The 23,187-nt window shown below is 43.6% G+C and overlaps 1 protein-coding gene across 16 annotated transcripts in view; it reads left to right on the top strand.

Moving 5' to 3' along the window:
• The window catches only part of SIPA1L1 (signal-induced proliferation-associated 1 like 1), a 330,175-nt gene that overhangs the window by 285,325 nt on the left and 21,663 nt on the right, over nucleotides 1-23,187 (top strand). For 11 of the 16 annotated variants that reach the window (XM_005865778.2, XM_014539293.1, XM_014539298.1 and 8 more), the window contains 5 exons: nucleotides 1,067-1,216; nucleotides 6,305-6,429; nucleotides 8,765-8,827; nucleotides 9,247-9,365; nucleotides 12,338-12,780. In XM_005865778.2, the coding sequence (XP_005865840.1) occupies nucleotides 1,067-1,216; nucleotides 6,305-6,429; nucleotides 8,765-8,827; nucleotides 9,247-9,365; nucleotides 12,338-12,780 (900 nt within the window). The remainder of the gene's footprint in view (nucleotides 1-1,066; nucleotides 1,217-6,304; nucleotides 6,430-8,764; nucleotides 8,828-9,246; nucleotides 9,366-12,337; nucleotides 12,781-23,187) is intronic. The other 5 variants (XM_014539300.1, XM_014539301.1, XM_014539302.1 and 2 more) reach the window with 2 other exon arrangements.

Genomic DNA, 23,187 nt, shown 5'->3' on the forward strand with positions numbered 1-23,187 from the left:
AGTCTGCCCTGCTGTGGAAAGTTTAGGGGTTCACCGTGGGAACCTGCCATACCTCAGTGAACCAGGTTCTGCCCCAGGGCCTCTACACTTTGATGCAAAGTCATCTGACAGTGCAGACCCGTGGCCAACTGTCCTATTAGGGAAAGAACGCCCAGCCTTCCTGGAGGGCAGCAGTAGCTTAGCACAGAGTGTGGCCGACTTAGAATCAAGAGGCCTGGCTTATTGAATGAATGACTTCGATTCCACTTCCTCAGTGATAAACTGGAAGTGACCTGCGACAGGAGTCGAATGATGTGTGCCAGCTTCCGTGTGATTAAGGTTTAGTTCTCACCTGGGCACATTGTCAGCGTCACGTTGATATTCCAGTGCTTACCACGTTCCTACTAGAGCTACTGAGTAGAGTATCTGTCCTGACTACAAAGCTCCAGTTTCTGTCCCTTGAGCCATCAGCAGGGTGAAGGCCCCATAGCTTTTGAAATAGATGTATTAGGTGAATTTCATTAATTAAATTTAGTTAAATTTCAACAACTGCAGTTCTAGGCACTTTTTGTCATAGAGGTTTTTATATGGTGATGCTACTATCAACCAAATTCATAAATACTAAATAGCAGAATCTGAATATTCATTTCAGACTCTGAGTAATAAAATTAGAAAACAAAGGAGCATACAAAGAATGTACCAGTCTCCCCCTGGCCATGTACTCTGGGAGAACCAGTGTGAAAGTGGAATTAATTGCTGTGTTAATGTCACTGGGGTTCAATTATGCTCTACGCTGCCATACTAGGAAACCGCCTGCGCAACTCAGCCTATTGAATTCTGGCAGCTTTTGGAAACATACGTGTTTTTCCCCGTTATTTTTTTTCCGCCCCCTTCAAGGCAGTTTTACAGTGGTTCCCTGAGGGAGTAGTTGCATGGGGACGGTTCTTGTGTAGGCTTCCAGCTGGCTTCATTTTCACCATCTCCATGAAGCCACTGCCTCTGTCGCATTTATATATTATCTATCATGCCTGCCTTGGGACTCTTCCCTTTGAATTGTTGACTTCATATTTTTGGTTTGTACGTGCAGGCTGTCTCCTGGTTCGGACATCTACGTGACGGTCTCGTCCATGGCTTTAGCGAGATCCCAGCAGTGCCGTAACTCCCCCAGCAACCTGTCTTCGTCCAGCGAGACTGGCTCTGGCGGGGGCACGTACAGGCAGAAATCCATGCCTGAAGGGTAGGTGTGCCCCAATGTGCACGGTCCTAGTTGACATTTCTGTCTTTCATCTGTCATTCAGAGGTGTAAAATGATTTCCATTCAGCCAGCCTTGATCAATTTACTACAAAAGATCAAAAGGGGAAATATGGTTAAATAATTTCAGATGGAAAAATGTTTTCATAGCTGGTTCAAACCACTTCTTGGGCTGTATATCATTCTCTGGTCTCTAAGGACTCAGTGACAGAGAAATCAGATTACACCAGCTTCTCCATGATATATGTTGCCTATTTTCATAGTACAGTTTTGTCATTTCTTAATATGTCCTCCAAAGTGAACTCAGCAGTATCCTGCTTGAACTGGTTGGAGTTTGTTTTGCTGTTACAGTAGCAGAAATGATCATAAGATCCAAAGCTTAAAATTATTTTTTTTCACACTCTAAAAGTCTTCTGTGATTTCAGCCTGTGGGTTGGTATATGTTTTTCATGGTGTTTGTTTGTTTGTTTTGAACACTAAACACCCAAAAGTAACTATTTGCTTCTGAAAAGACTTACAAGTAAAAAACTAAATGTACATGATTTCAGAGGCTACTAAAAAGGAGAAAATAATGGGAATGTCTGAAGCCTGGAAGAATTAGCAGCAAAGCATTACATGGTGCACAGAAGCTTTAGGCTTTGCCCAGAGGAACAGTAAGGGAGCAGCAGTGGCTTCTGCCAGGTTATCCTCCCCGTGAGAACCTGACAAAGAACCTGGGACCATTTTAAGATCAAATATAAGGAGTTGATAAAAACTGATGTTTCCATTCCGAGTTTTCCCCATTTTAACAAACGCACACAGGATTTGTTTATTTTCTTGAGATTTTACCATGTTACACAATAATCATGCTTATTACTAAGAATACCTTCATAGTGGGTATTTTTATCTATAGTGCTTTGTTGGTTTTTACAGCTATTAAGTTTGATTTCTTTGTTGTTGCAAAATGTTTATGTTAGCAGAAATTAGGTAATAAAACCACTATAAAATATGCTCTCCCCCCCATCCTCAGTGTCTCCCCCAGGATTCCCTTGGTAGTATCTCTAAAATGTGCATGTCTTATTTTAATTACTTCAGTGACAACTAGAAAAAATTTTAGCTCTTTTTCATGAGTTTCTGCAAAAGGTTTTATGAGTTAAGTATTATTATGCCAAACCACAAGCCCAACTAATTATTTCTTGTTTTAATTAGTAGATTTTAAATGGCCTGGTTTGACTTCAAAAATAAGAATTCACTACAACTTCAGTGTTGGTACAACAATCTATCTATATATATATAAAGGCTAATATGCAAAGTGTCCCCTCGGGAGTTCAGCCAGAAGACTGGGAGTTCAATCACTCGCTATGACGTGCACTGACCACCACAGGGTGGTGCAGAGCAAAGGAAGGCCCTGGCCAGCAGCCGGCAGCTGGCAGCTGGGGAAGGAAGGCCCCAGCGAGCAGCAGGAAGGCCCCGATCAGCCCTGATTGCTGGCCAGGCCTAGGGACCCTACCCATGCACAAATTTCGTGCACCAGGCCTCTAGTAAAATAGAAATGAACTAGCAACAGTAACAAAAAAGCATTATTCTGTCTATGATACACTTTTAATGAACCAAAAATGTGAGCTGAAATGTTCACATTTGGTGAATCTTTATGTTAGAACCATGATTTCAGTGCCCTGGGCTGCACAGTTTTTTTAAGGAGGTGGTAGTTATGCACCTTGATGTTTATACTAACTCTGCCATCAGTGGTATTGAGGGTTTTGCCCGTTGTTTGTGAGCTTATCCCATGACTATTTACTGTACTGTATGATGTCCTTTTTTTTTTTTTTACATATGTTTTTATTTCAGAGAGGAAGGGAGAGGGAGAGAGAGATAGAAACATCAATGATGAGAATCATTGATTGGCTGCCTCCTGCATGCCCCCTACTGGGGATCGAGCCGACAACCTGGGCATGTGCCCTTGACTGGAATCAAACCTAGGATCCTTCAGTCCACAGGCCGATGCTCTATCTACTGAGCAAAACCCTCTAGGGCTGATGTCCTTTCTAAGGTAGATACTTTGCAAGATGAGGATGATACTATGGGAGAAGAAGAAACTTTCTTCTACCCTTCAGGGTTCCTTCACTAGCTTAAAAATTAAATCTACATGAGACAGATCAAAATGAGGAAATAACCAAATTCAATTACATACATACATACATATGGGAACCCCACATACATGCGAGGTTCTAAACAGAAAGAGAAAATGAGGTATATCTGACCTTCAGAGCTAAGAATAAGGTCAGGCACCTTGGGGCTTCAGAAGGAGGAAGGTCATTACAAGACAATAAGAGCAGATGTTCAGTTAGTTTGCCCTGCCCTGAGGATAGGTGAGAAAAAGTTGTCAGAGATAATCTCCTGTGGGCAAAGCAGCTAATTTAAGTTCTTCTAGGTAGTTAAGGAGAGGACCGAAGTTTCTCTTGAGCCCAAAGGATCTCAGTTGCCTTTAGCTTAAAAATAATCCACATTCCACAGAGTTACTTCTTGGGGTTACTCAGTCTGAACCCCTATGATTCAGTGTTTCTGCTGGATCCCAAGCAGTGTTTGCCTGTATCAGTGATGCAAGAGCAATTGGTTCCCTGTCTAATTCACGTGTATAATCCCAAAAGTTGCCTGTCCTGAGAGGAAAAGGATCACAGGAGTGTATGTAGTCTGATCCAACTCATTAATAATAAACTTTTAAAAGCTTAAAGCATGCGATCATGACAGTTGGTCAGTGTGCAGTCATTGCCCGTAAATGCAGCCTGCTCCTTTGTTGTCCTCTCCTGTCCCGGATTCAGGACCTGGTGTCTGCATGTGTGTGATGTGTCTGCCCACTCCCTTGGGTGAGGATATTGAGACCATCCAAATCCGCTGAGAGGTGAAATTTAATAAGCTGGTTAATCCTGCCTGCTCCACTCAAGTGGGCGGACAAAAGGCACCTGCACACGTTTAAGATGGGAATGAGAGGCCGTCATAAAGCAACTCTCGGGAGAAGACATGGGGTCTGCTCTGCCATCCTTGGGGACTTGTTTTTGGGCCACACACTTTGAGGAATGTTAACAGGGTAGGACATGTGCAGAGGGATGGAGGGAGGGAGGGGTAAATGAGGAATTTGGAGACCGGTGTGAGAAACATAACTGGGGATGTACAACCTAAAGGTGAGAATTGTGGAGGTGAGGAGGCACACTTAGGTGAAGGGTTACACTTATCTGTGAGGGCGACAGAGACCAATAAATGAAAGTTACAGAGAAGTTTCCAGCCCTTTATGAGGGAGCTATTCAAAGCCATGAGCCTGCTCTGGAGAGCAATGGACCGGCTCCTGGTCACTGAACGTGCTTCATTTATCAGCCAGATGATTACTAAAAACTCCTCCAAATGCGAGCCTTCAACATTAAGTGTTCCTCCAAACAAAAGTAGAGTGAAGCTTGGAAAAGAGGCACAACTTGAACAGGTTTGTCTGAGCTCCTCAAGAGTAGGGTCCTTGTGTCCCTAATGCCCTGCACGCAATGAGTATGTAATGAGAACTGAAATTACAAGTCCGTGGGATGAAAATATTTTAAAGGCAGAATTTAAAGACAGCCTTACGTTATTTGAAACCAGATAGCCAGAAAAATGCTCGGCTTTAAATTCAGAGGTTTAAAAGGTCCTTAGTTGCCTCTGCTACCAAAAAGGTAAAAGCAAAATCGCAGTCTCTGTGCCTTTGTGAAAAAGTCATAATTTAGTGCAAATTTAGAATAGGGCCATTTCGAGGATCTTCACTGTTCTGAACTAAAGAAGCACCCTACTTAGGGAGGAGAGGGCAAAGATCATAATTAGTGACTGCTTTATTTTTATTTTTTATTTATTTTGGTAAATGCACAGTTACTGAGTTTTTCCTAAATCAAGGTTTTTGGTTTTTACAATAGAGGTAACTTTGTTTAGTGAGGCTTGTGATTGAGTCTGTAAACAATTGTCATTTATGCAAAAGCAACTAGGGAGATGGTATTGGAGGAGTTTTACGAAAATATGTTGTAGCCTTCTTTACTTTGCAAATGCTTTCAACTAGCTTTTCCTCCCTGGATCCATATAATGGAATTGCCTTTTTTTCTTCTTCTTCTTTTTCAAATAAAGAAATGAAGCTGAAACTTAAGTAATTTGGAGTGGGAGAGCCAGAACTTGACTCCACCAGCACCACGTGGTGGTTCTCCCCAGGCATTTATCAGTTTGTAGTAAACAATACATCTGTCATATGCATCAATCCATCAGGCCCTGTGTAGTCTTTCATTGTATAAGTTCATTAGTTAACCATACACAAATTTGTAAATTTCCACATGAACGTTTGAATTTTACACTCTGGCCCTTTTTCCTGGGCTCAGGCAGGATTTACACTGCTGATAGTGCTCATCAAGGTATATGCTTTAATCATGTATTATATGTTTGTTCTACATTGGGAAAAATAAAACTGGCTGATTGAATAGCTAAACAGTCTTTCCAGAAATAGACAATTGCCTTTACAAAAGCCACTTTACCTACTTGTAAGTTGCCCTCCCCAAAGCAGTTTATTTTGAAAGTGGTCTCTATATAAATGATAGCAGTCTTTGTCTTTCAGACCTTAGAGTGCTCAGAAAATGCTAGATCCCAGAATGAATGATTTAGCAGATTTAGTTACTTAGTGATTTAGCAGATTACTGAGTTACGAGAAACCCCTGACATGTACCAATTGGAAGATACACATGGAACATTGGGATGGTGAAAATTTCCCTATGGCTGTGTGTGAGTGACAGTCTGTGGTTGGCTACACAAGGGCTAGAAGACTTTGGTTTCTTACTCTGTTTATCTTAAGTTAGCTCCGTCCTGATGGCTCCTGGCCTTGTTTACAGTCTAAATGCTTAGCCTACATACCTTTCTGAACTGACTACAGCAAACACAGTTCCGGCATCCACGTTCACATGCACAGGGCTGGCTGCACAAGTACAGACAGGCAAGTGAAACTAGTAGTACCTGTCCTTAGAGTGAGGTTCACTACACCCAGACTCCTTCCCTTTATGGGTGAGGTTTCTGATGTCCTCTTTGCCTTTGGGGAAATCACCACAGGTTTGGAGTCAGCCGCAGATCCCCAGCCTCCATTGACAGGCAGAACACCCAGGCAGATCTTGGTGGCAGCGGAAAATCCACACCCAGCTGGCAAAGAAGTGAGGATAGCATTGCCGACCAGATGGGTAAGTAATTAAATTTCTACAAAAAGCTAGTTGCTTTTACACCAAGGTGACTTGGGCTTCCTCCTGATGATGTCATCAAAGCATTCTGTTATATAATATAGCCCTGGTTAATAAATGTGAATGAGAATTAAGTCTTGGTTAGATGAACAGCCCTGGTTAATAAATGTGAATGAGAGTAAAGTCTTGGTTAGATTATGTATAAGTGAAAGCAACAAATAAGACCTGAGAGAAAAGTCAAGGAATTCTAAGTGACCCTAAATCTAAAAATAGAAATGACATAGGAATTTTTTTTTCAGAACCCAAATTAAATTGCCAGACTGCCAAACCACATGTCCTAAGTATCTCCCTCCCCTTTCATCTGTCTTTTTGTTTTTGCCTCTTACAAGTGCCCTGAAAGATTTGTTGGTATTCTTACAAGGAGTTTAAAATAAATACATAAAATTTTAAAAACTATGTACAAAGTGGGAAAGAGATACAATTGTTGCTTAGTCACATGTGTAGCGTGGTTAGTATCTCCCCTATATGCTTTTTTCCCCTCCTCTGCTATTAAGCTGCCATGTGGTTAGTATCTCTTTCCTCCCGTATATGCTTTTTTCCCCTCCTCTGCTATTAAGCTGCCAGCTAAGGACATGTCTTAGCAGGACAAAGAGCTGGATGGGGAAGATTTGCAGGAGAGCCTTCATTTGGGTTCCTAATGCATATATTTCTCTGTATATATTTGTAGTTGCTGCAATGACACCATTACATGAGTTCGTACAATAAAATTTTGCCATGAAACATGATTAAGTTTCAACACAATAGTATCATAGATTTTTAGTATCAACACAGCTGATACATCAGGGTCTTGAATCTAGACAGGTATTTTTTTCCTTTATCTTATTTTTAGTAACATTACCAGGGATGTGAGATTCAAAACAAATACATTTCAGGTCTGAAAAAAAGATACGTTTTAAGACAGAGCCCCACCTTTTTATCCTCCCAGCAAATGCATTGTCTGTCTCATTGTTTTAATGACTGTGCCCGTGTAAAGGCACTAACCACGAACATAGAAGGAAGTGGAGATGTATTGAGCTAAGACACACGTTGGGGAAAAGAAATATAATTCCTAGGTTCTGAAGATATGCTTTGTTGCAATAACTTCAGTGCAATGTGCCTGGTTATTGAAGCCATCTGTCCCTCCCCCTCTCATCCCACCCACCCACCACACAGAAAACCTGAGCATATTCTGCTCTGCTCTTAGCAGAATGTGTTTAAGCCCATATGTTTTGATACTGTGGAGCTGGTAACGACACGTGCGCAAAGGATCCCTTCTTCATCATGACTTTAGCAGCTTTTTCTGGCTCCTGGTGCACGCTTTGAACAAAGCTGCCAGCAAGCCCTTTGTGCAGCGTTCAGTGTCACTTCCTACTCATGGGAAGCCATGTGAGGAAAGGAAAGGGTAATTACAAGGTTCGTCCTAGACCGTATTCACTCTTGCACCGAAACCTCCCTCTAGTCTTTTTATTCTCGCATCCCCTTTAGTTTAGTGGCATCCCACTTTTAATAGATAAGACTCTGAAATTAATATGGATGAATCCTTTTAACACACTTGTTCATCTTTTTAGTAAGATATACCTTTTTTTGCAAGATACCCCTAGAGCCTGCCAGAAGAGCCTTTTCACCAAGTGGGGCCTTTCTCTATTCAAAATCTAAGGCTTGAAATAAAATGTTAAAATAAAATAAATTTGTGTACGTTTTTACATTCCAGAAGACTAACCCAGCCTTTTCTAATGGGAACCTCAGAAGGAAACTCGGGGGCTTAGTTATGCCATGCTAGGGAGAAATTGATAAAAATAATTATGTCTTGTTACTCATTGCACTGTATTGAGTGTGTAAAGGCTTGACCTTTACACATTCAGTTCGTAAGAACAAAATTCTCTAATGATTTTCAGGTCACTCATTGACAATATTGAGGAGAGTCTTACTTGTAAGCGAGACCCACCCCCCACCCCCCATCTTTGTACATCAGTGTGCTATGAACTGGTGCCCCAGTGGAGACGAGGAGTGTAGCTTGCTTAATGAACTCACTCATCTCCGTGGCTGTTCATTTTTCTGTGCCTCTGCTTTTGGAAATGGTTGAGAATCAGAGCAAAAGGGTATGTTGCCCAGTCCATTATGTGTTAGGAATGGTGTTGCCGAAGTCCGGAATCGTTGCTGTTAGCTAGCAGTGTGTGAAAGAAGTAAAATTGCTTACCTTGCACCTTTGGAACCCCGTCATGAACGCCAGCTTGGACTCCAAAAGGAAGCAATTGTTTTAAGTAAACTAGTTGCTGTGTGTCTTTTCTGTTGTGCTTAGCTTACAGTTATAGAGGACCTCAGGATTTCAATTCTTTTTTCCTCGAGCAGCATGAATATACAGGTAAAATATTTCCAAGGTGTCATGGTAAGTAACACGTGATTGCATCCATGCCTGTCTAGGTAATGTAGACCAAGCTAGGTTAGCTACACTTTGCAGTGAATGAATCTCATAAATTCAATCCATGTATTTTAGACTGTTTCCCAAACCAAAAGTTGATTTCTAACTTTGCCGCGTTGTTCATGGCCTTTGGTTTGGTGGTACTTGGCTCTGCTCATGTGGTCACCAGCTGCAAGCTTTACCCATCAGCCACTTAGTTTCTGACATGCTGTCTATTGTGTAAACTCTCAACAAGCTTATTGCTGAAATTCAGAGTTTGCTGGTCAGTGAGCTCAGAGGTGCCGTGGCAAGCTGTCTTCATTTGTCGACATGTGCTTGGGTCTGCTTCGGCCTGCACCATAATGTCCTGTGCTGTGTTGCAGAGCCGACGTGCCACCTCCCAGCAGTATCGAAGGTACTGCCCACGTTCCGAGAGAGCCCCAGCGGGAGGCTGATGCGGCAAGATCCAGTGGTTCACTTGTCTCCGAACAAACAGGGCCATGTAAGTTCACTGTAAAATAATAGGAGTGGTAGGTGCCTAGCGATGCACCTTCCTTGTGATGGCTGTGAAAATGGTACAGGTCTGCTCTGCTCTTCCTCCCACGTGGTCAAAGAGGAAATCATCCTGGCGGAAGGGGGCCTTTGCTGTCCTGGCCCTGGGCTTTCTGCTGCCAACAAGGTTGCTTTGAGATAAATTGAAATTCCTCTTTGGTATGCACCTGCCACCCCATCATCTGGGTGAAAGGCCAGGTGATCCCATCACAAACAGTCCTAAAATGTTATGAATTGAAGTGTGTGAGAAATGGACTTTACTTGTTAACACAATTACAAGCATTGAGGTATGGTTGAACAGACAATTTCCTGACAGCTCCCCCTACTGCTTCTCTTATCTTTCAGAGCTGCACACATTTTTGTCCTTCACCGTCGTGGCACATAGTTCCTTATCACTTACCGGTAGAATGGGGAATGGAGGTCATCATTTCCTCCCCCTTTCAGTGCAGTTGGTCTCTTTGGTCTGTCTGCTCACTGAAATGTGTGTTTATATTTATGTCATTCAATAGGGTGAGGAAAGACTGTCTCATATTCACTAACTTACAAGATGCTCAGAGATGAGAGGGCTCCTCTCAGTTTTGCTCTAATGAAATGAATATGGGAGCTAAAAACACAAGAGAGGAGCAAGTGTGTGCAAGCACCCACACAGGTTGTGTGGAGAGATTTACTGACGAGACGGGATGTTGTCACGGTTCTGCTTATAAATGGGAGATTGCCCCAGTCAATCTGTCCATTTCCCCACCTTCATTACTAATCAGTATATTGATTACATGGTAAAATAATATTTGGGATAGGTTGGGTTAGAGAAAACATATTAAACTTAATTTCACCTGTTTCTTTGTACTTTTTAAAAATTGACCACTAGAAAACTTAAAATTTCAGTGTGGTTCACGTACTGTTTCTGCAGAAATATGTTACGTACTTTTCACTCTCAGCCCATCTCAGTGCAGGCTGCCACGTGTAAGGTGCACAGTGGCCACACGTGGCTGGGGGCTGCCAATTCCACAGACAGGTGCAGGGCCGAGAAATTCTGCCCTCAAATACTAAAAATAAATGAAGGTCTGTAACACAAACGTTGTTGCAAAAAACTAGAGTAGCACTGGTAAAATAACTGGGATTGATTCTTGTTTAAGAAGGAGAGAGCTTTATTTTTGCACTTTGAAATGAAACTTGAGTGTCCTCCTCCTGCCACTATCCTCAGCAGACACACACACACACACACACACAATTCCTTCTCTCCACTTTTCTCTTAAAATACTGTTTTATTCAGCTATCCTTGGAAATCTTATTTCTTTGGTAAACTACAAAATATTCTAAGTAACTAAGCTACTGTGTAGAAAGGGTTCTGTACTCATTTTATTAATTGAGATACAATTCACATACCTTAATATTCACTCATTTAAAGTGTACAGTTTAATGGTTTTTTAATATATTCACAGGGTTGTGCCACCAGCACCACCATCTAACCCTAGAAAACATATCACCCCAGAGAAACCCTGTACCTCAGTCATCGCCCTGACTCTTCCCTCCCCTCCAAGCTCTCGACAGCCCCGAACCTACTTTCTGTCCTTGTTGAAGTGTCTATTCTGGACGTTTCACACGAGTGGAACAGAATGTGTGGCCTTTTATGTCTGGCTTCTTTCACTTAGTTTTGCGTAATGTTTTCAAGAGTCGTACATGTTGTAACGTCTCAGTACTTCATTTCTTTGTATGATGGAATAACAGTCCATGGTCTAGAAATACCACAATTCCTTATCCATGTATCAGCCGGTGGACACTGGGTTGTTTCTGGCTTTTGGCTTCATGAATAACGCTGCTGTGAACATACGCATGGAAGTGGTGTGTGAACATGTCCTCATTTCTCTTGAGTTGACGCTGAGAGTGGGACTGAGCTGTTGGACAGCAGCGGCCCCAGTTCCCATTCCCACCAGCAGTCCAGCCAGCATTCTAGTCTGCCCCTTTGTGTATAGCATCTCACTGTGTGTGAGGTGTATCTCATGTGGTTTTGATTTGCATTTCCCTAGTGACTAAAGATGCTGAGTATATTTTCATGTGCTTGTTGGCCATTTGTATATCATCTTCCGAGAAATGCCCATTTAAATCCTTTGCCCGTGTTTTAATTAGGGTATTTGAAACATAAAAGTTCTTTAATTTTGATGAGGTCCAGTTTATCAATTTTTTTTTCTTTTTTGTGTGCTTTTGGGGTCATCTCTAGGAGACCATTGCATAATCCAAGGTCATGAAGATGTACATTTATGTTTTCTTCTAAGAGTTTTACAGTGTTAGCTCTTACATTTACATCTTTGATCTTTTTGAGTTTATTTTTCTATGTGGAAAGGATCCAATTTAATTCTTTGTGGATATCCACGTGTCCCAGCACCGTCTGTTGAAAAGAGTGTTACTCTCCCTTCCCAGCCTCCCCCATTGAATTTACTTGGCACCTCCGTATACATCATACCTCTGAGCCCTCCTCAGAAAGCTATCTCCTAAATAGATGCGCACTGGGGAGCTCTCTTTAGGAATAAGTCTTAGGTTCTGCCTTCTCTTTACTCTGAGCACAGTAGGTCTCTTCTAATTTTAAAGCCTTTTGGAGGTGTCATTTTTTTCTATTTTAGGATTAAAATATTGAAGACTAATAACAATTTAGATTTTTTTTCTGATTAAAATGATCTCAGTACTGTTCATGCTTTGGCATAAGTGAAATAATGAAAAATGGGTTCTTAAGAAACCATTTCCAGCGCTCTTTGCCATCGAGCCTTCGCCTGGGTTTGTCCAGGCACCTCCAGCCGGACCTCGGTTTCCCACCATTAGAACCTTTGGCCTTGGACCCATCACTAGACACACCGCGGGTCGTTCTCCCTGTTGTTTTCCTGGTGTTCACGAGGCAGAGCCTGCCCGTGAGTAACTCTGCTTCCCCTGCAGCCTGACAGCCACTACTCGAGCCACTCCAGCAGCAACACCCTCTCCAGCAACGCGTCCAGCGCCCACAGTGACGAGAAGTGGTATGACGGGGACCGCACTGAGTCCGAGCTCAACAGCTACAACTATCTGCAGGGCACCTCTGCCGACAGCGGCATCGACACCACCTCCTACGGCCCCAGCCACGGCAGCAGCGCCTCCCTGGGGGCCGCCACGGCCTCGCCTCGCTCGGGGCCTGGCAAGGAGAAAGTGGCCCCCCTGTGGCACAGCTCCAGCGAGGTCATCTCCATGGTGGATCGGACGTTAGAGGCTGAGAGCCACGGCCTGGACCGGAAAGCAGAGTCCTCCCTGAGCCTGGACATCCACAGCAAGAGCCAGGCCGGCTCCAGCCCTCTGACCCGGGAGAGCAGCACTTTCAGCATCAACGACGCCGCTTCCCACACGAGGTAACTGCCCTTCCCTGTGCCCCGTTCCCAGCCCGTCCTGAATCGGGTGCCCAGTCTTGTCCCACTTCACTTGGCTCTATAGTGTATAGAGGGGTGTTCCATGCAGTGGCAGTTATTATTACATATTTAGTGCCTTTTAATTCCCACCAAAATACTCTTCCTACAATTCTACCACAATATTATTGTTATTATTATTATTATTATCATTATTATCATTATTATTTGGGGGTAGGCAGTTAATTTTTACCCAAGGATGATTTTTAGAGACAGTGGAAGGAAGGGGGAAGAGAGAGAGAAACACACTGATGTGAGAGAGGCACATTGATCGGGGTACCTCCCCAACCAGGGGTTGAACCTACACCCAGGTACGTGCCCTTGACTGGGAATCGAACGTACAACCCTTTGGTCTGCAGGGCTCACTTTCTAATCACTGAACACACTGACCAGGGCCTAACGCATTAGTTTAAGCTGTGAGAAAGTTTACAGATTCAGTCTTTGTAAAGTTGTCTTTGATTTTATGAAAAATTTCCTTTGTACCAGAATTAGAAGAATTTTGTAATTTGGGCTTTTAGCTAGTGATAGAGAAAGTAGACTAGAACAGTCTTTTGAAGATATTAAAAGAAAGTCTTGACCGTATTTTTAAAAAGGCCTAACATGGCATTATTTACGATGCTGAACACACCCTTTTCATTGCCTGTCTCCCAGAGAAGATCACTTAACCCCATGTTTACATGATAATTTTTTTCCGTTAATTGGCTCCTGATAGTTATGTGGTTGAGGGTGGGGGATATACATCAGAAAAGTGTAGCTAAAATTAAACATACCATCTACCTTTCAAAATAAGTACATACTCCCCTGTATTCTTAGGTGGGCAAAATTAATACCAATTTTTATTTCTTCCTTTAGATTTGAGCCTAAAATCCAAAGTATGGAAGGATTTTTGCTTTCAGGGAGGAAACGCTCCATTGGTCTCTTCACGGGGCTGGTGATCTTTGTGGTAGTTTCTCCTTTACCTGTTATTGTTGTCAGTCATTGATCAGCTTATAGGACAGCATCTAACCTTGCCTGGGCCTCTTTTATTATTATGCCCTAAAGAAAAAATAGCAAAGAAGCTGGATTTAGTTTTACTTTTCAAATGGGAATCCAAGCACAAGATCTGTCAGGAAACTCCAGATAACCTCCACTTAATTTGGATTTGTTTAACTTGATCAGTTAAATATTCAGTTCTCTCATTGTCTCTATATTGTTACTGACAAGATTCTTGAGCTTCCCATCTAGTAAATTCTGGGTGGGCCCAGCATCTCACATGCTTGTTTCTGTTTATTGTGGTAGGTCTAGAAACACATGGCCCCACACAAAAAGGAATTGGCAAAGCAGTCTCAGTCTGGAGTGCCAGGCACCCAGTTACCTTCCCACAGTCCAGGGAATAGAACGTTGGTGCGTCGAGTGGGTTAGGAAGTGTTTGGAAAAGTAGAACAGAAAGCTAGGCATCAAATACCATAGTAATATAATATAGAATCCTGGGGCACAGAGTTAGGGCATTCAGTTGCTGTGTTTTGACACGCGCCATCATCCCATTAACTATAGCCTGTGCTGCATTGACTTGGAACATCTTTGAGTTCAGAATAGTTTCTCGGTTTAGATCGACTCTTGTTTCTTTAGTTTCCAGTTCTTTGTTTTGAAAGGAGGGTGTCCTTTTTAAGAATGATATTCCACCTGGGGCTCTATCTCTGCTCTAATTTGATGGTGGAAGAAAATCAGTCATGAGGTCTTGTCTAGTACGGCGTGGGCATGGAGTAGGCTTGGAAAGGGCTAAGCCTCTGAAGCCAAAGCACAAAACATCGGCCACGCCATCTAACCAATCCGACGAATCCCAGGGGCTCTACAAAGCCCCCCTGAAAAGCAGGCACCTGGGATTGCATTTTCTGAATGTGCTGACCAGGACAGCCTGACCACCTCCGAGGATTACCCACATTTTCTGCTTTAGACTGACCATGCAGAAATTATTTAAATCATCCTGTAGAAATAACTCTTGTGTTGAAAGTCAAACTTACTGGAGAAGAGAAGAATGTAGCCTTGCAGGGATGGTGGCAGGGCCTCCCATCCACAGTAGGTGGAGTCACAGTCGTTTCTTGACTCTGGTAAACGGGATGCTGTGTGACTTCAGTCTGTTGATTGTGGCAGAGCGAGCTGGATGATCAGAGCCTCAGCAGCCTGCCTTTTCTGGAGGAAAGGGGGATGTAGCCACCAAATGCACATCTCTGGAGGAACCAGAATCACTGCAAATTAGAGTGTGTGGTCCCCGGAAGACAGGAGCCGCAATTAACAGGGAGGTCCCTTGACAGTGCATGAAAGCGCTTGTACCTGGGACTTGGTGACAGAACCCAAATTACAGTGATTAAGCTCAACTGTGTTTCTCCCTGGGCTGTGTTCCTGCCCACCCTGTCCTCCGGTCTCCCTGTTGACGATTGTGCAGGGTTTTTTGTGGCGCCCCATGAGAGCTGCATTAATGTAGGTTGGTAATTGCATAGGATTGTTCTAGTCGAATGTCATTAAGAGAAGCCATACACACCAACTTTCTACAATTAAAAAGTTTATTAATTGCTCTAAAGTGTTGCTTCCTTAAAAAAAAATGTTTTCTGTAGGGTTTGGAAAGTTAGGGAGAGGTTTTATTTTTTTTTTTTAAGTAGCTGTTTCACTTTCTAGTTTTAAAGTGAATCACACAGTAAAATGATTTGTGGTAAGCATAGGAGAGGCAAAGATACTTCTAACTTTAATACACTTTCACCAACTGGGTTACTCTTTTGCCAGAGTTCTAATCTTGGCTGTAGGCAGTGCCAGTTTGTGTGGTGACCATAGATTCCCTAGTCTAGTCCTGGTAACCAGTGGTATTGCCAATGTTAGAACGAGGTTAAAGAATACACATTTTAAAGCTAGAAACCCCACCATGTACTTGCATATACACAGCTCTGCTGTAACGTCCTCACCTGACCTGGTTGAGTGCCCAGACTTCTGCACCCACCGCGTTAGCCAGCCATTCTGCCGCCTCGTGCTTCCATAGGTCCCTCAGGTAGCCAGTCAGTACCCACTTATGTGATCACATACACACCTTACTGCCGTCCAGTTCAAGAGGATTTCCCACCCAGTATGTGCATCCTGAACACCTTTGCAGAGCGTGTGCCACTGTGAGCTAATAATAGTTGCTCAATTCATTTTGCTGAGCAAATAGGAATAACTTTCTCCTTAATGTCCCCATTTTTTGCATGATGTCTCAAGGCCCTTAATTAATAAACCATTTCAAACAGCATAAATCTCCAATTCCTGACTCCTAGAAACCACTATTACATTGCAAAGCTTTTTGTGCAGAAGGGTCAGCATTGGCAGAGAGCTGCAGCGCTTCTGCAGATAGGTGTATTGAGAGTACACGTAAGGTCCTGCACAGCCTGACTTTTTAGTAAAGTCGTTTCTAAGTAAGAATTTTCTTTAATCTGCAAAACATAATAAGGAGGGACTTTATTACAGCTTATGTGCACACATCAACCCAATCTGGATAGAAGTCAGTCAGTGTCTGACCTTCCCTGGAGGGGCGGGCTAGAGGCCAGGAGAAATGCCTGCCCACAGTGGTCAGTGCAGTTCAGTTTCACGGATGTGCTTTTTCTGGTTAACCTAATAAGTTAACTATTCACGCCAGAAAAACCCAATGCTTCCCTGAGAGGAGGGTTGAAGAAGGACTTCTTTATATTTAGTTTACATGAACACAGAGGCATGTCTTGGGCTGCTGTGAGTGCCTCTGTGTGTGGGTACAGCTGGGTGGTTAGACGTCCCTCTTTGGCATCCTACATATGTGCATCTCTTCTTGTTCAGAAATTACTCCATTGTCTTTAACATTTCTCTCTTAAATCTCTTCTTCCTGGAATTTTTTTTTTAATTGCTTACAATTCCTTACCTCTCGTCTATATTTTTTAAGGTGAGAATATGGTTTTTCCAAGTTTTATGGGCTAATTCATAATTGAAGAGTGTAGCCTCTGAAATGACAAGCCCAGGACTTCTCTTCAACCTGTGGGGGGCCCAGCTCGCCTTACATCTACGGATCATTTTCATGGGTCATTTTTGCCTCGTGGTTCTGCACACAGTTAACAGGCAGGATTCTGTTTTAATTTGCAGCAGAACTACAGGCGATCTGTCCTAAGCTTTCTGTCCCCATTTCTTCCGGCTCAGGGGAGTGGGTGACTATTTTATCCAGAACTTCAGTGGTGTCTAGCTAACCTCAAAGATGACCAAATAGAACCACTGTAGTTGAAATTTCAAGTGAGCATTGAGAGAATGAGGCCTCGGTCAAGCCACAGATGTCAGGTTGCATGATGCAGAACTCGCCAGCAGAATTAACATTGCTTTGTTCTGTGGAGCAACTAATCCATTTATTCAGTGGATAAGGAAAGCCCAGATTCTCCAGATGCCATTCCATCATCAGACCGGAAGGATTCTGAAAGGACAGAGTCCGCCCTTGTCATATGTAAGCCATCCTACCCAGATGAGAATTTATCCATTGCTTAAAAGGATGTTACACCTAGCTCTGCTGTAACGTCCTCACCTATCCCATTGCTTCTTATGGGATGCTCTTAAGAAGAGAGGTTGCATAACCTTTTCTAAGTAATTTTAGTACTTAAGTCCTCTTCCTCTTCAAAATTTTGTCCCATGTCTACCTATTTGAAATTCCTCTAGCTGTAGCTTAAATATACAATTAAGAAAGAATAAATGGTTTTGAGGGGCTGAATCTTTTCTAAACATGATACGAAATTTGTAGGCAGCAGGTCAGAGCCCATTGGAAAACAATTTTTAAAAAAGAATGGAACTTTGTAATAGCCCTCCACGTCCAGGCAAGTGGAGAGAGAAATACAGGGAACGTAGATTTGGATGCTGAGATCCAGGTCCAAGTCTTGGTTCTGTTGACCAGCGATGCTGCCTTCAGGCAGTCATGCCGTTCCACCGAGCTTGTCCCTGATCCTTAATCTAATAATACCTGGTCCACTTATTCAGTGGTGGTTTTTATGTGTTTGTTGAGAGTAAAAATAGTTGTCAAATGTATTGCATACTGTAAATATCCTTTTAAGACAGAAGGTTTTCTGCTTTTTTTTTTTTTTAAGTTCTCCATCGCCTACCTTAATGCAGTTATGGAGCTACTTTCTCTTTGACAAATACGTATCTCCCTCAACTTCTCTTTTATGTAACCGATTTTATACTCATACTAGGGGCCTGGTGCATGAAATTTGTGCACTGGCGGGGGGTAGGGGGGAGTGTCCCTCAGCCTGGCCTGTGCCCTCTTGCAGTCCAGAACCACTCACTCCTTAGCATCTGCCTGCTCGCTGCTCCTTACTGCTTGGCTCGCTGCTCCTTAGCGCTGCCACAGATGTGGGAGAGGCTCCCGCTACCACTGCTGCGCTCTCCAGCTGTGAGCCCGCCTTCTGGCTGAGCAGCGCTCCCCCTGTGGGAGCACACTGACCACCAGGGAGCAGCTCCTGCATTGAGTATCTGCCCCCTGGTGGTCAATGCGCATCATAGTGACCGATCATTCTAGTTGTTCCACTGTAAGGGTCTCTTAGGCTTTTATTATATAGACTAGGGGCCCAGTGCAGGAATTCATGCACCTTGAAAGGAACTGTGGGCCATGAGACTGTGGTGGGCACAGGTGTGGGTCCCAGCCCATCCTCCACGCCTCCGCCTGGCCCCTCCCGCCATGGCTCCCGGTCCCCTGTCTGCTAGCAGCCTTGCTCCTGCCGCCACCCCTCCCAGGTGCTGACAGCATGAAGCGATTGGTGCTGGCGCCAGTAGCGGGTGCAAGTGGGGCCATCGCCATCAGCGGGTGAAAGTGGCGGCTGCTGCCCTGCCCCGATCGTCCCTCAGGAGCAAGGGGAGGTAGAAAAGCCCTGAGGGGTGATTGGGGTTGGCACCGGGTGCCGGCAGCAGGTGCAAGCAAAGAATTCTCAGTAACCACCAGAGGCTCACCCTGATGACAGCGACCAGCGCCCTGCCTTGGTCTGGCGCCGCCCCCGCTCACCTGCTCCACAATCCTACCGCGGCCGATGCCCGCCATGTTCCACGCACGCCCCCTGGAGGTCAGCGCACGTCAGAGTGACCGGTTGTTCAGTTGTTCCACCGTTCAGTCTATTTGCATATTAGCCTTCTATTATATAGGATAGGATTTTTGCTTCTCAATTTTCCTTCTTTGTTTTCTCTATCCTTTTGAAATGCCAAACCTGGACATGACACTCTTTTCAGCTGTGCCTAATAAAATGGTAATATTTATAGTTATCTTGGTAGCTTCCTACTAAGTAGCTCAGCATTACAGATGCATTCAGCTTGCAGTCCACAGTGACACCTGAGGCCTCTTCTGCTGCATATGCATAGCCTCATCTCCTATGCTTTATGTAGTAGTGTGCTCTTGTACTTAGTAACTATCTCCCTGTGACAGATGAGCAGTTTTCTCTACTGCGATCATTTGGCTGTCCTGTTGCCAGTTTAATCATTCTGACTTAACTTATTTCTTTTCTCCCTAATCACTTAGAATTAGTGTCTTCTGAAGCCCTCCTAAATTGTAGGGCCCAGTATTGGAGAGAATAGGCTACTGCTGGACACAGTGGGAAGCCACAGACCTCCTCAGTCATTATCCTCCACATTATCTGTCACCCGAAGGCTTACTTGTTTGTACAGTAATCACAGGAAACCCTACAGCTTCCTCCCCTCAGTATAGGCCACCATCCAGCCTTTGCCACAGCCATTTGGCGGGTGACTAATTGCCGCTCTCCCCCTTAGCAGGCCCAGCCTGACTGAAATCCGTTCCTTTGTGTCCTACCTGCACGGCAGGTGACTCCAAGTGTTTCCCTCGGTGGCTGTTAGCAGCACAGCAGTGGCTAGCAGGTGCTTCCCACTGGAGGGTAGTCTCCGTGACGATGCAGATCAGCTCCCAGGCCTTCACAGCTTGGGTTCTCAGGGCTCAGATTTAATGTTCGGCTGCCCTGTCCTGTGTGCAGGGTCCCCAGGTAGGTGTATGACTTCCTTTGTCAAGTGATACTGCCATGACCTTATGCCCTTTCTGCGCCCTCTCCTCTAAAAGAGCCAGCTGTGGTGCATTTGCTCATGGTTTCACCAGGTTAAGATGAGCAGTTTGGATGGATTCAGGTTGTCCCAGAGCCTCAGTTACCTCGTTGCCTCTTCTCCTTTTTCTCTGTGGGGTATCATGTATGTGTGTGCATCCGCTCTTCATTTTCAAAATTCATGTTGTGGAATGACCAAATGCACCTAAGGTTGCTCCAATTTCAGGAAAGTGGAAACGTCTTATCATTTATAAAGCGTAAAGCCAGCCTCCTCCTGTGGAATCCAGAAACACCCTGACTAAATTTTTAGTGGTTTCCCCAGTTTGGTCGTGCTCATGGCTAAATGCACTTTTGATATAACGAGAAAAGAGCAGAGGTTGTTGTTTCCACACATACATACCTGTTGCTGTCTCTTCTTATTCCATCACCATCTCACACAGTCCCTATAGCGAGACCTAACTTGCCATGGGTAAAACCGCATTGTGTTGCCGAAACCGGTTTGGCTCAGTGGATAGAGCGTCGGCCTGCGGACTGAAAGGTCCCAGGTTCGATTCCGGTCAAGGGCATGTACCTGGGTTGCGAGCACATCCCCAGCGGGAGATGTGCAGGAGGCAGCTGATCGATGTTTCTCTCTCATCGATGTTTCTAACTCTCTATCTCTCTCCCTTCCTCTCTGTAAAAAATCAATAAAAATATATTTTTTAAAAAAAACTGCATTGTGTTGCATTACCAGGAAATCTCCAAGAGAATGAAACAGGCCAGCCACACAGTTCCCCTTTGAAAGTATGAAGCTGACAATGTCATTTTAGTTGTTTTGTCTCTTCCTCTCAGAGAAATAATGTTTGGAAAAAGCTCCAAACACTGTATACATTATTTATTTATTTATTTATTGCTCTTTCCTTTTACATGTCTAAGCCTTTTCTATAACTTTCCCCATTATGCAGTGTATGCATTTGGCCAAAGCCAGCATAGCTATTTAAAACATGGAGGAATGATTTGTAAGTTAACAGATGATACAACCTACTTTCTATTCTCATGGCTAATTATTTCTGTTCTGACCAAACATTTAGGCTTTGAAAGCCTCAGGGTTTTGAATACCGATGTTATCATATCAAGATACTTGTTGCTGAGAAAGATAAAATATGGGCAATTCAAATGTACTGTGGTTTTCAGCATGAGTCAGGGACCACAGCATCAGCTGGGCACACCTTAGAAGTGCAAATTCTCATGTCGCTGCACCCCACCCAGCCTACTCAGTCAGAATTTCGGGTGGGGTCCTGTCATTTCTATTTTAACATTTATTTAAAGTGTGAGAACCAGCTCCAGTCATTCTGACACGCTTGCACTCACTTGTGGATACTAACCAAGGCAGGTAAAGCATGCACGTGACTATCCACGCTGAGAGATGTGTACGTTAGACCCTGATTCTTTGCATTTCACGGTGTGGAAATCTGCTTCAGACACTAACCACGACATCGCCACATCCGTGTTATAAATGTGAATGGGGTAGGTATATCAGGTGAAAAAATCGGCAAACCAAAGATGGGATCTTGCCGCTAAGGAGCTAACAAAAGCCACAAGCCTGTCATTGTTTTAAAGTGTCCCCAAGGCTGCACTCCCACCACTGCGGAAGCCTCTCCCTGTGTCGATCGCGTGGCTGTTGGCCTGGTCTCCCGTGTTACCCCTCTGAGTTTGCCTGCCTCCGTCTTTATGTGTCTGTCCCTCTTCCCTTTTACTTCTGGGTCACCGTACCCGTTCAGTCTCTCTCTGTAGCAGAAACATGCTATTATTTTGTTCTTACTGACCTAATGTACTGCACTTATGCAAAGGTTTTGCATTCCCTTTTAATTTCAAAAGCAAACAAGTGGGATAATTTGTTACCAAGAGGTAAAAGCTAAATGAGATTGCACTGCTTTTCAATGTATGTGAGAGAGATTGTGAGGGGATTTTTCCTTCCCCCTCGAGCTCCTTTTGCTTTAATTTTGTGGGTGTGATTTCACTGAGGTACAACGTGCATGCACGAGTGTCCATCGAGATGACTTTTCACAATGCAGACATACCCACGCAGTCACCACCCAGATCAAGACCTGGAACATTCCCGACATCCAGACACCCTTCCTCCCCCATGCCTTCCCCAGTTACTCCGCCTCCTCCCAGTGTAAACACAGCCCTGACTCCTAAAATCCCAAGCTCGAGATACCAATTTGGGGCTTTATAGAAAAGGAATCACACCATATGTTTTATTCTGTGTCTGTGTCTTCAAGTCAGCCTTATGCTGGTGAGATTCATGCAGGTAGCATGAGTTTGTTTTCATTGCTGTAGTATAATTACATTGTGGGAAACACCACAACTCATTTATCCACTGTACTGTTGGTGAACATTTTGAGGGTTTCCAGTTTGAGGATATCACAGATTCTTATATGTGATATTTGGTACACAGTATGTATGGATTTCTTTTGGGTGTTTACCCAGGAGTGGGATTGCTAAGTCGTAGGAGATACACACACACACACACACACACACACACACACATTCAGTTGTCACAGAGACTGTGAACCAGTTTGCTGAAGTGGCTGTAACAGGTACCACTCCCACTAGTCATGTATAAGAGTTCTAATTGATTCACATCCTTTCTAGCACTTAGTATTGTAAGTCAGTAATGTTAGTCATGCTGCTGGGTGTGCCATGGTCCCTCCGTGTGGCTGTAATTTGCATTTTCTTGATAGCTGATGACACTGAGTACCAGTGTTTATTTTTTTAGTTATCCTCTTTTGTGAAAATCCTATCAAATCTTTGCCCATTTTTCTATTGGGTTGTCTTAGTTCTGTATTCTAGATAGGAGCCCATGGCTGGATATATATTTTACATACAGGATGTCCCCCCAAAATGTATACACACTTTTTTCTGATAGCTCAGTAGGTGTTTCTTTCTTTTCAGATTTAGCCCATTGGAATTAATAATTATTCAAAGTGTGTATACATTTTGGGGGACACCCTATATGTTCTCCTATTCTTTATCTTTAGATGAATAGAAGTTCTTTTAATGGCAGTCCTTTCCTTTATGACCCCATTAAAGAACTTCTGCTTCTATCAGAAAAATGTTCTTCCACGTTCTAGTCCAGAATCTGTAGATTTACATGTAAATACACAATCCAGCTGGAAATGATTTTTATGTAAGGGCTGAGGTGGGAGTTTCAGATCCTTTTCAACTATATGTGCTACCTCAGGACCATTAGAGTGCAGGGGTTTTTGTTTATTTTTCTTTTCTTTTTTGCTTTATGTATTTTCCCCTTAGTTTTCTATTCTAGAATAGTTTC

The sequence above is a fragment of the Myotis brandtii genome, unplaced genomic scaffold (assembly GCF_000412655.1).
Source record: "Myotis brandtii unplaced genomic scaffold, ASM41265v1 scaffold213, whole genome shotgun sequence".
Classification (NCBI taxonomy): Eukaryota; Metazoa; Chordata; class Mammalia; order Chiroptera; family Vespertilionidae; genus Myotis; species Myotis brandtii.